Source organism: Brienomyrus brachyistius, chromosome 9 (assembly GCF_023856365.1).
Source record: "Brienomyrus brachyistius isolate T26 chromosome 9, BBRACH_0.4, whole genome shotgun sequence".
NCBI classification, from domain to species: Eukaryota; Metazoa; Chordata; class Actinopteri; order Osteoglossiformes; family Mormyridae; genus Brienomyrus; species Brienomyrus brachyistius.
The window spans coordinates 7,193,724-7,209,017 of record NC_064541.1 but is presented as its reverse complement, the minus strand read 5'-3'; the positions used below and the strand labels follow the sequence as shown (position 1 = coordinate 7,209,017).

Sequence of the window (15,294 nt, the reverse complement as noted above, 5' to 3'; positions counted from 1 at the left end):
CACAGGGACATCGCCCCCTATGGGCCGGGGAGACAGTGACAGGCCGACTCTTTAGCAAAGCGGAGTAATGTTAAGTTTAAGCAGGCCGGAAAGCACCTATGACTACTCATGTCAAACCCTAACCCTGAACCCCAACCGTAACCTGCTTCTGAGCATCACTACACCTTGTGATGAAGCATCTCACTTCTGTTAGGCAGTTAATTAAGCGTGGTTGTTATGGGAGGCGGGGGGCAGTCTTCTCTAAACTGCCTCAAAGCCCCCAAACAAACGTCTACACTGGGGTTCTCCTGGCCAGTAACGTGACTGGTTCATCGGGGAGGTACGTTCAGCACTGATTACAGTACTTATCACGGCTGCAGAGAAATGCTCTTTATCAGCACACGGATGGTACCGAGAGAAACTGAAGATTCTTATAAGACGAAGAGTTTTTGGAGTGAAATTAAAAATGGGGTATACTCAATGGGACAGGCGCACACGTCTGGGATGGAGGGGGGGTGCAGGTGTGTGCGCGTGGGGGCGAGGGGGGCAGTGCCCGGCGTGCCGCTGGATGTCCTCTAGGGGGCTCCCTCACCGGACACCTCAGCACTGGCGGCTGGCGGCTTCGGAGGATCCTGGGTGCAGTGTGGGGGAGAAGCTGGTCTCCTGGGGCTGGGCCTCTCACCTGAGGCCTGGGGGTTGCCAGCGTCGTGCCCGTGGGAGGAGGCAGAGCCGGGCCGCGAGGAACACGGCGGGCGCCTGGGGGCTGAGGTAGAGAGGCTCGCGAAAGGACGGTCACCTGGCTCGTCCTCCTCAAAGTCCGTGAACTGGTAGACCTCCTCGTCTGCGTCGACCTCCAGCGGCCGGAAGCCCTTGGTTAGCACTCCCGGCCGCGAGTCCAGGATGCCCCCCAGGTGAGGCTGTGCCAGCTGCTGCCAGTGATGCAGGGTGACAGAGCCTGAGGCAGCGGGGGACAGAATAGCAGAGCAGAGCGCAGAGTTAGGGCGGAGTCCTGTGCACCCTGGGAGCGTAGCCAATCATGCTGGAGAAGAGGCGGGATTTACACTGCTATAGACAACAGCAGTTAGGAGGCTGCAGTTAGATAGGAGACACACTGGCCTACAGACGCACTGTGTATTGTGTCACATAACATATTACAACATAAACATCCTGGTGCAAACCTGCCCTTGAAGTTGGCATGAACCTATCACTGACAACAGCCAGCAGAATGACTGTATTACCACTGCACCTTTCCTCAGTTCAGAATTAGGTCACACTGCCGGAGTAATGTACATCACAACTGTCTAAACCGCCTTCTGGCTGGCTTGAAACCCCAGCAAAGGGTTCAGACCGGCACCTCTTACAGGGTTAGTCACAGAGGCAGACCCATGGCGGGATGTCCTGCTCTCGAAAGGTTAGGTACACAAAGAAAGAGAGGGGGTCCAGAATGAGCAGCGGATTTTATTGAAGAGTCATAAACACAGACTGAATGAAAGACAGAACGAGAAAGAAAAGGAGTGGAAATAAGCAGGGGGGCCGACACGGCACACGTGAAGGACAACATCAGGAACGGAAAACGTCCGTCCATCCTGTACCCAACCTTCAGAGCAGACGCCTCAGCGCAAATATGAAAAGCACACTGGTCCTTTAAGGCTCCAGGGCTCTAGTCCTCCATTTACGCAGGAACTTCAATTATTTGCGAGCTTAGGGACCTCAGGTGACGTCATGCTGGTTTCCCAGGGTGCCGGGTGGCTCTGCTCTCTGCATCATTATGACTTGGGCGTTATAGTCGGGGCCTATTAGCCGGGGTTACATCTGTCGCCCTTCCTGATACTGCAGATATACTTCTGGTTTCACTGTATGTACGTGATACAATATTATAAAGAACAATAATCACTATAAATAATAATAACATCAACAACAAAAATAAAAAACAACAAATATGCAGTGCAAATGCCACGTGAGTGTGAGCCCAGCCACTGCGTGGGTTCGAGTCCCTCTCGCACATTAGGGGATCTCGAACCAGCAGCGCGGCTGTGTGTGCCGGAAGTAGAAGGAGTGTTGCAGTGTGGACAGGCCAGCAGCCTCGTGGTTGAGGAGGGCCCAGAGGGCGTCGCGGACGAGCAGCGGCAGGGGCGGGGGCCCGGCGCGGTCACCTTCCAGCGGCTTGACGATCTGCAGTTTCTCAGGCAGGTAGGAGCGGCTGTAGACAGAGTAGAGCGACAGGCCTGAGTGCTGCGTGCCCAGCGAGGCCAGGCTGTCGGTGGGCGTCAGGCCGCCGCTGCCCAGCTCGCCCCGCTCCGCCAGCGCCTGCAGCTTCCGCTCCCGCTCCTCCTCAAAGAAGCGGCGCTCACTTAGGTAGTTTTCCCGCCGCAGGGACAGGCGCCGGAGCGCCACCTCCAGGTCACGCGAACCCGGTGTGCCGGGGGTGCCCAGCTTCTTGTTGGAGTCGACGGGGCTGCGGCCGAGAAGCCAAGGAGGTTGGAGAGGAAGAAAGAGGGAAAGACGAAAATAAATGTCAAATCCGGACAGCTGGCATGTGGATCTAGCGGAAGCTTCTAGAACATACAGATAATGGAGAGAGACAGATGATGAGCCTGTATGTTTATGGCCCTGCAGCGTGGGATCCTCAGCCGAAACGCACAGCTGGATTCCAATGAGCTGCTGGTTCAGGAGAACCGAAGGTCGCTGGGTCCAGTCCCAGGACAGCAGCACACTGTAACATTCACTCACTCACCCCCTGTGATCCAGCTATAAAGATTTTGGCCTGGGTGTAATTTTACAGTGGGACATGAATGAAGAACAAAAATGTGCTCTAATGGTAATTAGCGGGGATGGGGAGGGGTTACAGTATGATGTCGACACGGTGATCCCACCCACCTGCCCCCCGACGACGACCCCGTCTCCAAGATGATGCTGTTGGTGCGGTTGTCGATGACAACGTTGCTGACGTCGCCGGCGTACAGACTGGAGCGCGGCGTGCTCCTGCAGCTGGACCGGGCCGAATTGAGCACCGACGATTGGTTGGACCCCGGGATGTTCAGGGGTGAGGGGCCCCAGGAGCGCTGGCGGACTGTCTGGTTGACGTTCTTCACTGTCTCGAACACACGCCGGGGGTGGGATCTGTTTGCATACAGGAAGGTCGTGGTGAATCTGTGCCGGAACAATCACACTGGCCAGTGAGCTGCCCTCCAAAGCGTGCGACAAGACTCACTTCTGCTCCTCCGTTTCCGGGTCGTCCATCTGCAGCTCTTTCCTCATGGTCCCCTCTATCTCCGCTGCCAGAGAGTCCTGCAGGGTCAGAGGTCACGTCTCAGCAAAGCCCCAACACGGACACCTCCACTACACCCCGAAATAGAGGTCATCAGGGCCCCCAGCCCGCTGACCATGGGGAAGAGGCCCAGCGCATGGAACCTCCGGGGCGTGCTCAGGGGAAGCGCCCGATTCCTCAGGTTCTTCAGCTCCTCCTGCGCCTCCCGTAGCATCTCCATGCACTCAGCATACTTGTCCTCTAGTTCACGCAGCTGCCCAGAGGTAGGGAGGGAGAGACGGTGGGCCGTGTCATTGGCCAGTGAGGGAGCGAAGGTCAGACAGCAGGCTCTGCCATTGGATGGTGTGGCTGGAGGCGGGGCTCCATGTTCCACTTACCTCCGCAGTCAGTTGCCGCTGGGCGTCCTTCGCTGCCGCCAAATGCTGGTTGAGCTCCTCGTTCTCGATGGCGTACTACGAGAAACGGGAGCAGACGGAGTTATGGACGTGCCCCAGGATACCTAAATGGACCTCTGGGAGATGTACGCCGGCTGGCACTCACAGATTTGGACTTCTTCTGCAGGTCCACGATCTGGGACAAGAGATGCGTGATCTCCTCCTGCTGGCGGGAGGCATCCTCCGTCTTTTTCGCCAGCTCCTCCGCGATGGATGTGATCTGGATGTTGGCATCTCCTACGGGGAGGGAGGAAGGAGGTCATGTCACGGCCATGATGGGATCAACATGAACATCATGAGTCTCCGGGATTAAGTAGTTACTCCAAAAGCACGACTGCCCTTTAAATGGTCTGTCAGGCTGAGGCAACAGCAGCATGACAAGTTAAGTGGCAACACTGTAATATAAATACCAGCCCTCACATAGTGGGGGGGGGGGGGGGGGGGGGGGTTGTGGCAGCTGGTGTCTGATTATGCAGACAGGCTCTTAATGCCCTGTGTGGCGCGTGTGTGTGTCTGTGTGTGTGTGTGTCTGTGTGCACGCACATTATGGTGTCATGTATCCCGTGTACTTCACCTCACATGTACTCAGCGCAGACAGAAGTAAAGTAGCCCTTCCTGCACTTTGTCCTCATAGCCCGAAGCGGTGCGTACTCACGCGACTCTCTAATGCAGCCTAAAACCATGTGTACTTACGCAGCTCTTTAACACAGTCATTCACGAGCTGCTGCTCCTTCTCCTCGTACGAGATGGTCTCCGTCTCCAGGTGGCACGCCTGGCAGCGAGATGGTGGGCGGAGTTACATCCCAGTCGCCACGGCAGCCACCCAGCCTGACCCCTCCTCCGCTCCCCGGCCGCCTTTACCTCCGACCGCAGCACGATGTTCTCCTCCTCGAGGTCCTTCAGCTTCTTTTGCAGTGAGTCAAGTGGAAAGTAGCTCGGCACAGAGGATGACGACTCGTTACGGCGGAGCCTAGCAGTGGGGGGGGGGGGGGGGGGGGGGTGAGAGAGCTCCAGTGACCGCGTGTGCGCGTACATGGACACAAACTGCCTGCCGATTACTGCTGACTCCCAGGCTGTCACGTGATGGACGCATCACAGCTGCACACATAACTGGCTTAAGGGAGCAGCTTCCACAGTAACGAGCGGGAATCACGCCTGATGTCACATGGCGCTGGAGGGTGACCTGCCCGGCTCTTTGTGTCTGTATTAAGTTACGCAGCAGACCACAGACAGCAGAAAACAAACAACATGACAGAGCTTTGATCAAGTGTTCATGGAGGATGGAAGCCTGATATACTGCGGAGTCAGAGCCGGGAAGTTGGGGTCCGACACACAAGATACACTGCAGTGTTAAATCTAGGGTGTTAATCCAGTGCAGGATTACCAAGAACCACCAAGAACCAAGCCGTACCACAAAATGGCTGTTTCCCATTGTAAAGTATGCTAGCTGGAAACGTGGTCCTGCGTACACCGAAAGTGTGACCAAACACAGCCATTCGCATCACCACCTCTGACTGGTCGCTATGGAGAGCAATACTGGTCTTCTGCGTTGATATGCATGGATAATCTGAATGAAAAGGGATTTTCTATATACCATTCATTATTAGTAGTATCGCACATCGCGATGTACTGATGCATTCTCGATAAATCAGAACTTAAATTTTGAACCTCCTGCTTAGAAAAGTACTATAGAATAGCTGAACAGAATGGATTCATAATGCAAATTTACGCACGCAAATGGTAATTCCTCTAGTGTTTCATACTTAACATAAAAACGACATGCTAGCCAAAATTAGCACACAGTAAAAAAACTAAAATTGCACGAACACATGCCAGTAGTGGGGTCTACTGTGGTAAATGACAATGTACATCGCGTGAACAGTATCTCTTATAATTAGCATCTCTAATATCTTTGGTTTTTTCGTCGCTGTCGGTCTCCAAACCCAACAACGAGCCGACCTTTCTGCACTGGAGAACAGAAGCGAATTTGACCTGCACAGGGACTGGTGTCTGTATGGTATGGCTTGGGTACGACCGTTTCCTAACTGCCAATGGAAAAGTGCCACTAAAGACAATAACCCCCTCCCCCGAGCAGGAAGTGAGTGATGATCTCGGGAGGACAATCACTGGAAGGAACAAACAGGATGCTAGATCACGGAGGCTGTGCCCCAGGGGAATTCCCCAGCTCACACTGACAGGATCTTTATGAATGAGCAAGTCCATTTTATGTTTTATGAACCAGTTCCTTAACCACAATGCCACCTGCTGGCAGAAGGGAGAAGGTGTCCTGGGAGCAAATGCGGCAGGTACCAGCAGCCGACGGGTGTCAGACTCACGGTGTGGAGGTGGTGGATTCGCCCTCACTCTCCTCTGCTGCACTGGTGTAGAACTGCAGCAGTTCGTCCTTCATGGAGAGCTCATGCCGCAGCTGCGATACCTGCGGGCCAGGTCACAGGAGCGGGGGTGTCAGTGGGAAGAGGGTAGGGGATACCCTCTCAGGTAACTGCACACTCTGGGTAACTGCACACCTCGGATGTAGCCCTCACCTCCTCACGGATGATCTCCACCTGCTCCTCCAGAGATTCATTTCGCTCACTCAAGGTCTTGTTCTTCTTCAGCAGAGACTGGCCGATGCGGGCTGCCAGCTCCAGATCACGTTCTTTCTGCAGGGAAGGGTTAAAGCTTGAGTCTGCGAAGCCATATACACCAAGCACCTGACCCAGTGTCCATTCTCATTCATGGTCACACCTTCAGGAGTAGAAAATAGAAGCTTTTCCCTGAGTTACCCGCAGCCTCTATCCTTCCTACAACAGGGCAGTAATCTAGAGTAACCAGCAGACTTCAGACCACCACGCACCTTTACCTGGGGTACAGCAGCATCACTAGGTATGACATTACCCACAATGCTCTACTGCTCTTATTTGCATTGAACTGGCTCTCTCTTGCATTTCAGCGCATTCATGTGTTTCTAAGCTGCCCACAGCGCGCGCGCGCGTGTGTGTGTGTGTGTGTGTGTGTGTGTGTGTGTGTGTGTGTGTGTGTGTCCAGGGCATGCCTCTGCTTTGTCCCCTGAAAGATGGATTGCTGGATGGGTAAGAACATGGTTTGTTAGGCACATCGTCGCGTGTGGTGACCAGCCTCCTGTCCCAAACCTCAGATCCTCACCCCGGCTACTTGAAGCCGTTAGTGGGATTGATAGCACATTTTCTGGCCCCAAATTAAAGTGCATGACGGTGAATAGTGCCTCACCTCCTCAAGCAATCGGGTCACGGCGTCGATGTCATTGTATGTCTTGGTCATCTGGCCCACACGTTCAGCACAGAGGACTGTGGGAGAGTGGGGAGGGGTGTTAGGAACACAGAAAGCAGATGGGAGCCATACATGTGACAGGGCACACAGCTTGACCCCGCACCACACACACACACACACACCCTGTACAGTCAGTGCCCCCGCCTGGCAAGAGGCCCGGTTTCCGGGAGTCATGACGACAGTGTTTTCTTCACAGGTTACATAATGTATCTCAGAAATGACAAAAAAAACCCACATAGGTGCCTCAGAGATAAAGGCACTGAATCAAACAGAGACACCAGCAGGTGACATGCTCTCGTCCCGGTGACATTACCAGTGAGGGAGAAAAAAAAAAAAAAAAAAAAACACTCGTGTGAGGAAGATCAGACTGAGGCTTTCGCATGAAATGCTGCGCAGCTGCTCCGCCGCATAGTAAAACCAACCAGCTGCCAGTTCTGCGGCATCATCCACATCATCCAAAGCTAAGAAATCAGCCAGTTCCTGGGGCAGCTGGGATTATGAGTCTTGCTCACGGGCCCCATAGTGTTATCACTCTGCCGACACTGGGATTTGAACCTGGGTCTCTCCCATAACGGTACCCTAACCTGCTGACCTGCACGCCACCCCCATTACCTCCATGCTGTTAGATTACTTAGGGAATTTCTCTCATTAAATACAAATAACATCAACAGCAAGACCTCCCTTTAACTCCGCTGAGGCGCAGGCCCAACCTCTCCTACCAGGACGATGGTACCAACCTTCTTCAGCATGTGATCATAACAGATGACAAGCTAAGCAGCCATTAACTGGACACCTGCCACCGATAAGCTAAGCCAGTGATGAGATCTTCTCACTGTGAAACTGTAGCGGTGCTTGCTGTGTCTGACCACAAGGGGGTGTCCTCACACCCAGGTGCAGAGCAGCTCCCACACAAACATGCAGTGCTACTCAGACACTGAACATAAACACCCCTCAGCCTGCTCACCCCCCCCGAGCTACAGTGTCAAACAGCAGTTGCTGAGAGAGAAGTCGGCTTAGTGTAACGACCCACCCCACTTTCACTGCTGCATCTCTCCAAAATGAGGCACCCCACAGCCCCCCTAGGAGAACATTGTATGTCCAAAAGAGACCCCGCCGAGCATCAATTCGTCATTCCAGCACGGGAGCTCCCATGGGTTTTCCTATAAACACTGGGGGGGGGGGCGCTCCCACAGGAGCAGCCAGAAGGTCACCGCCCAGCGGAACAGCCGGGTCACAGTCCACTTCGCTAAACTCAGGGTCAGGAGGAATGCTGTAATCACAGGGTGTGTTTGCTTGAGCCGTATCTCAGTAACAACACAAACACACAGGACTCTTTGAAAGGGCCCTTCATGTTGGGGATGTACCATCGCTGTAATTAAGCTCAATGCAATGACACCTAACACGGATCTTAAAGGCACGGATTAACATTTACAATAGAACTACATTGCACTACACAGCAGACAGTGCATAGTCGAACCTGTGCCAACCACAGTAAGGAGTCTGCTGCCAGAAGCCAAAGGCGAGCCCTTATTAAATATAAATAAGCACAGTGATATCAGGAGAGAGGCCAGTTAGGGTCAGAAGGAGGACGCCGTTTTTACCATGACTAGCAAACACACCATTAATAAGTAGATCATTAACATATTGAACGATTCATGGCAGAAACACCCACTTCTTGGCTAGGTGGTGAAGATTAACTCTTTGTGCCATGCTCCCCCCAAAGCCAGACATGTCAGCACAACAGCAGGCCGTGTGCAATTGTGACACTGCTGTGCAGTGTGTCTGTTTGAAGAACGGCATGGGGGGGATCAAGGAGGAGGAGTAGAAGGGCACACAGTCATGAAAGCCGGCGTGTCGTCGTGCAGGGACAGCAGAGAGCGAAAGCACTGAAGCAGGGATAAACTGCATTCTCGGCTGATGACACGGCCATTATTACGCCACACGGATAAAACCCAAACGCCAATACATCAACTGAGCAGTAATAACCACAAACCAGTCACTGCTTCTTGCCTCAGGTTAGGACATCAGATACCAGATAAGTGCCCAACATCTCTCCCTGCACCACGCAGTTTATCACCCCTAAGTTCAGACTTTGTGTCGACATGCTGGCCATAACTAAAGAGCAAACGATTGATTAAGTTAGACAAACCAGCAGAGGAGAAAAAGACATCAGCCAGAGACTCCTACAGTGTCACAGCGGCCACCGGGGAATGCGACCCACAAATCGCAGAAGCGGAAACAGCGGCTACCTTCATGCAGGGATAGCGGGTCCTCCACGTCGTCATCGTATTCGCACTGGGAACCAGACGTGTTAGGGGGCTCCGGAGAACAGCTCAGCTCAAAGATCTCCTCCTCGGGAAAGGTCAGGGGCAAGGAGGACATGATCCGCACACGTTAGCGTGTTAGCGGTCTGTGACGGAGGAAGGTTCCTTCAGAACCGCCATTATGGCTTAGAAGACACCCGGGACAAGCTGAGCTCCCAGCCCGGACGGGCACACCCTCACGGTTACTCTGTCCCATGCGCTTTGTTTGTGTTCAACCACCACAGCAGGGATGGATCAGGCTAACTGAAGGGGTGCCTCATTGGCTCGGTCCGTAAACCGGGCAAAGCATGGCGACAGATTCACTGAAAATTACAAAACACCTACATGGTTTTGCAAATGTAGTGCTAAGTTGTGAGATACTGTTTAGTGTTTTTACTCACACATATATGCATTCACACTTACGTCTATCTGGCCTCCCCTCTCCATATAGGGAAAATGGTACGTTCTGAGGAAGTGCCATGGAAACTTAACTAGGTAGCTCAAACTACAAAACAGGCACACCTGTTCCTGGGGGTGGTGCCACAGATGATATGCACAGGTGACTCAGTTTGCTCTTATCACACATATTTATGCAAAGAGTCAAACAGACGATAATAGCTCATTCTTACTCTGTCTAGTTATGCAACACAGGCAACTGAAATCACAGGTCAAACTTTGAATTCAACAGAAAGATACCGAAGGTCCAGCGATTGCCGAGATGTTTAGTGCCGCGACACTATAGAGTATTTCTGCACACACAATGAAGCATCGCTATGGAGACGCCTCAGTAACCACAAGCGCGAAGCTGGAATGCGGCACAGAAGTGCCAGTGGGGGGAAGCTCTCCCATCACCGGGTTATAAACTCCCAAAAAAAACTAAACAACAGGAGACGAATGACCCACCCTCCTCAGAGAATGGGTATTCTGGTGGATCCTCTCCACAGGACATTTCCCCCCCAGCATCGACAAAGACCGCCTGGAGTTAATGTCACCCTGGTGTAGACAGGACCTGCACTACACCTGCAGTTTTGTATGCAGTATTATATGACAGCATGAAATCACCTAGTGTACATTCACATTAAAATAGGAGGCAGGATAAACAGCCTGAGAATATTGAAATCCAGCAACTGGAGATCAAATGGAGCCCCGAGTGCAACAGCCTGTTACGCGCGGCGATTCAGCAACAGCGACAGAATATCTGAGCTCTCTCTCCAGCGCCCGGCGTGATGTGACCGCCAAACCACATCCCTGTCAGCCGATTTGCATGTGCAAACCTGCTCCGGGACCTGCTGCCCCCCCCCCCCCCCGACAGCTGTGCCTGTGAAGACACGTGGTGCTGCATCAGAATCACACATGCGGACAGCGTAGCGGGACCCGCGTTAGCGCGTGATGACATGGGGAGGGGCACGTCTGGGTTCGTCATGACGAGAATGTGACTCTCCGCCCCCCCCCCCGCCAAAATGATGCGATGTTGATGCCACACCGAACACCATGGAGGTCATACGCGAGACACAGGGGGCGAGCAGGCAGGACGGATGCAGCCGCAAACACAGACGCAGACACAGACACGCGCACAGGAGGTCGGACACCCCACGTAACCCCACACCACGGCTGCATCGATCGCAGGAGGGAGAGGAGCGGCCGCTGAGGCTGCCACTGTACCATCAGTGCACTCTTCATAGTACCAGTCCAGCTCGAAGTAATCCGCCTCGACGAATCTCTGCATAATCAGCGTCCTTCTTCCATGCTGCCCAGTCAGGAGAATCGCAGGCCGTCCTCCACGCCGCCCGCGGTCCAGCAGGGGCCAGCTCCCGTCCACACGCGCGATCTGCTACCCGAATGGGAGCACGGGGGGGCGGGAGAGCAGGGGGATGGGTGGGGGAGGGGGCAGGCTGCCAGAAAGCCCCGTTATTGGAAAAGGGGCGTGTCCGATTTTGTGCTCCAAGGCTCTGAGCGGCCGAGTCAGTGCCGGATCCCGACAGGCGGGGGAGGAGTGAAGGCCGGGTGAGAAGGCAGCCAATAGCAGCAGGCTACATCAGAGACACACCCCCGACGGGGGCCGTCCGTCACACGCATCCCCCCCTCATCTCTCTCTCTCAGTCTCTCTCGCCCACCTCTCTGCAGATGCAGCCTACATCGTCTTGCAGGGCTGGTTGCCATGGTTACTGGCACGGGGCAAGATTCTACATGGATGCCTGTCCCTTTAAAAAGTAAACGCATCACCATCCGCACCCTGAAATGATGCAAAGCCGAGGGCCCGACGGCAACACATGCAGAATGCTGGCTAATTTAACACAGAGGCTCTCTGCCAATCAGGGCCACAGAAGGAAGGGACGGGGGGGGGGGGGGGGGTACAGTCGGGGGTCTGGATGTGCTGTCATATGCTGTGGCTTACTGGAAATAATCAGTGAGATTCAATTTTAAAAGGAGACAATCTTATTAGGAATCTCTAAAACATGACAACAAAAAGTGCAGCCACACGAACAGGAAGGACTGTGAAAATGTAATCATGCTGTGTATCATGCACACAAAGCACGCCTGTGTGGGTCTACATTAAAGGCGTGTCTAATGTGATGATACAGTTCCCCTTATATGCATCTCTGTCAGCCCTCTGCTCAGAGGGACGCCCTGCTGAGTGGCAATGTGACAGATTGCCCAGCTGCCCCTCCCACTGACTCGGAGGTCACGTGACTCACTCATGCAGAAGGAGCCATCGCCACTGTGTCCCGAGAAGTAGTGGTTAAGTGGGGACTCTAAACTATTGGGCAGACAGCAATATACAGGCATACCGGTGTTCAGGCTGGAGAAAAGTGGCTCAACAAGGCTGACAGAGTGGGGAGTCTGGGCAGACAGCAATACAGGCACACCGGTGTTCAGGCTGGAGAAAAGTGGCTCAACAAGGCTGACAGAGTGGGGACTCTGGGCAGACAGCAATATACAGGCATACCGGTGTTCAGGCTGGAGAAAAGTGGCTCAACAAGGCTGACAGAGTGGGGAGTCTGGGCAGACAGCAATACAGACACACCGGTGTTCAGGCTGGAGAAAAGTGGCTCAACAAGGCAGACAGAGTTGGGGAGTCTGGGCAGACAGCAATACAGGCACACCGGTGTTCAGGCTGGAGAAAAGTGGCTCAACAAGGCAGACAGAGTGGGGACTCTTGGCAGACAGCAATACAGACACACCGGTGTTCAGGCTGGAGAAAAGTGGCTCAACAAGGCAGACAGAGTTGGGGAGTCTGGGCAGACAGCAATACAGGCACACCGGTGTTCAGGCTGGAGAAAAGTGGCTCAACAAGGCAGACAGAGTGGGGAGTCTGGGCAGACAGCAATACAGACACACCGGTGTTCAGGCTGGAGAAAAGTGGCTCAACAAGGCTGACAGAGTGGGGAGTCTGGGCAGACAGCAATACAGACACACCGGTGTTCAGGCTGGAGAAAAGCGGCTCAACAAGGCTGACAGAGTGGGGAGTCTGGGCAGACAGCAATACAGGCACACCGGTGTTCAGGCTGGAGAAAAGCGGCTCAACAAGGCTGACAGAGTGGGGAGTCTGGGCAGACGGCAATACAGACACACCGGTGTTCAGGCTGGAGGAGAGCAGCTCAACAAGGCTGACAGAGTGGGGAGTCTGGGCAGACGGCAATACAGACACACCGGTGTTCAGGCTGGAGGAGAGCAGCTCAACAAGGCTGACAGAGTGTGGACTCTGGGCAAACAGCCTTAGGGTGTTCAGGCTTGAGTATTCCCACAGGCTAAATTTCAAAAATACACCATTTTGGCAGGTTTGTAGAAAAGCTCATACAGACTCATTCCACAAATGCTATAGTTCCAGAGTCATGTCCCTGGCATGCTCACCCCCACTTTGCTGCCATTGAGCTCCGCCCAAAGTGGGGGTGGGGCTTCTGCTCTAGCCTGCATAGATCCATGATGGTCTACAGAACACGACACACGGTGTGTCACAAAGATCAGATCTGACATGACTCCACCGTCTGCCCGTGAGGGATATCTGCACTCTAGTTCCATGTCGTTATGGAACACAACTCCATTGCATGCCGTTCCATGCCCCCGTTTAGATGGATCTGACATGAGGTATTTGCTTCAGATTGAAAGGAGACTGGTGCAGCGTTCACTATGTGAAGGTATGAGGAATCGCAGTGACTCGGGTCCTGACGACACTCCGACCGATCACTCGCTGTCATGGCTGCAGGACACTGACTCACCGTCGCCTGCTGCCAAAGCTACACAGATCATCCAGACACAAACGCCCTCTAATCATCTGAAGCGGCACCTGTTCCTAAAGCTAAAAATAATCCATGGAACCTGGCATCTTAGAGTTAGGAACCAGATTTGGTAACAAAGTAAAAATTCCTGGTGTTTGGTGACAAGTGTTAATACTGAATGCCAAACAGCAGAAACATGTTCAGATGATTAACACATTAACGATGCCCAGCTTACATCTTTCCTACAGCAGAATCAGCACTGACAGTACCTTGTCTGTCCATCCGTCTGTCTGTCTATCCACCCCACCCATTCATTTATTCATCCATCCATCCATCCATCGAACTACGAATCCTGGTCAATTCTCGATTACACATGAATCTATGAAACTATCAGAAAGTGAAATGTAGTCCAGATTATATCCAAAAACTATCCAAACAGGAAATAGAATAGAATATATCTTTATTGTCATTGTAGATACAATGAAATTTGAATGCTCAACTTCCAGTGCAAAAAAAATATGAGACTGAATGCCATTTCCACATGCCAGGAAGCCAGGTTAACTGAAACCAAAGTAGAAAGTACTTTGGTATAAGTCCTTGAGTATGGATCAGTCAGTACAGGTCCTTCAATATAGGCCATTGTGAATAGGTGCTTGTTTATAGGCCCTAATATGGCCTTGACTATAGGTCAGTGTATACAGGTCAGTGAATAAAGATCCTTAAGCGTAGGTCAGTGAGTATAGGGCCTTATGTATAGGTCAATGAGTATACAGTATAGGGTCTTCAGTAGAGATCATTGAGTATAGGGCCTTGAGTATAGGTTAGTGAGCACAGGTCAGTGAATAAAGATCCTTGAGTGTAGTTCAGTGAGTATAGGGCCTTAGGAATGACAATGTGAAAATAGAGCAGTAAGTAAAGGCCCTTGAGTGTAGGTCAGTAAGTATAGGACCTTATGTATAGGTAAAAGAGTATGCAGTATAGGCCCTTGAGTACAGGTCAGTGAGTATAGGGCCTTAAATATGGGTCAGTGAGTAAAGTGCCTTGAGTATAAGTTCCTGCAGCAGCAAACAGAAGAGAGCATACAGCATTTTGGGGGAAATTCCCCTTTAAGTATGAGATGGAATAGAGCTGGAGCCTGAAGGCCAACCTGGGCAAGCATCTGCAGCCACACAGGCAAGTGAGATGTTTCCTCCTCCAGCAATCTGACATAAGCAGGAAGAGTAGGGAGGAGGGTGGAGGACGGCCGGGGCCAACTGAACACACCAAGTGTGCCAGCTCATTGCACAGCTTTGTTGTAGCAACCGTGGTGTGTGTCTGACCACAGCAATTCCAGGCTGGCAGAAAGGGGCGCGTGGAAAGTCTGCCCGAGTCAGCTGCCTGTATAATGCGCAGGAGAGCAAAGTCGGCAGCACACCATATTCACCGCACTGTCAACCCAGACTGTACGGTGCAGCTCTGTATGGCTCCGTGCGTGAAATCGGAAGGTTGTGGGTTCACATCTCGTGGCAGAGTGATGTCACGGTTGGGACCCTGAGAAAGGCCTTTAACCCAAATTGCTCCAGAGACTGGCTGGGCCTGCTGTCTCACCCATACATCACTTTGGATAAGAGCTTATACAGTAACTGTATACGCTGAGACTATTTACCTGTGTCACAATCAAAGTCTTTATACTAATTACTGACCTGCTGCATGCTTTTAGCACTGATAGGTAAAACAGAATAGACATCTGCAATATAAATAAACATATACATTTACTAAGTAACAAACATCAGACTGTTTTCAGT

The 15,294-nt window shown here is 52.6% G+C and overlaps 1 protein-coding gene across 1 annotated transcript in view; it reads right to left on the bottom strand.

Moving 5' to 3' along the window:
• trak1a (trafficking protein, kinesin binding 1a) overlaps window positions 1-15,294 on the bottom strand; it is a 30,871-nt gene that overhangs the window by 4,505 nt on the left and 11,072 nt on the right. The window contains 12 exon segments of the mRNA XM_049026042.1: window positions 572-934; window positions 2,133-2,434; window positions 2,857-3,099; window positions 3,191-3,267; window positions 3,363-3,500; window positions 3,625-3,699; window positions 3,788-3,918; window positions 4,375-4,453; window positions 4,543-4,651; window positions 6,018-6,118; window positions 6,228-6,344; window positions 6,931-7,007. Of these exon segments, the coding sequence (XP_048881999.1) occupies window positions 572-934; window positions 2,133-2,434; window positions 2,857-3,099; window positions 3,191-3,267; window positions 3,363-3,500; window positions 3,625-3,699; window positions 3,788-3,918; window positions 4,375-4,453; window positions 4,543-4,651; window positions 6,018-6,118; window positions 6,228-6,344; window positions 6,931-6,981 (1,786 nt within the window). The 5' untranslated portion in view covers window positions 6,982-7,007.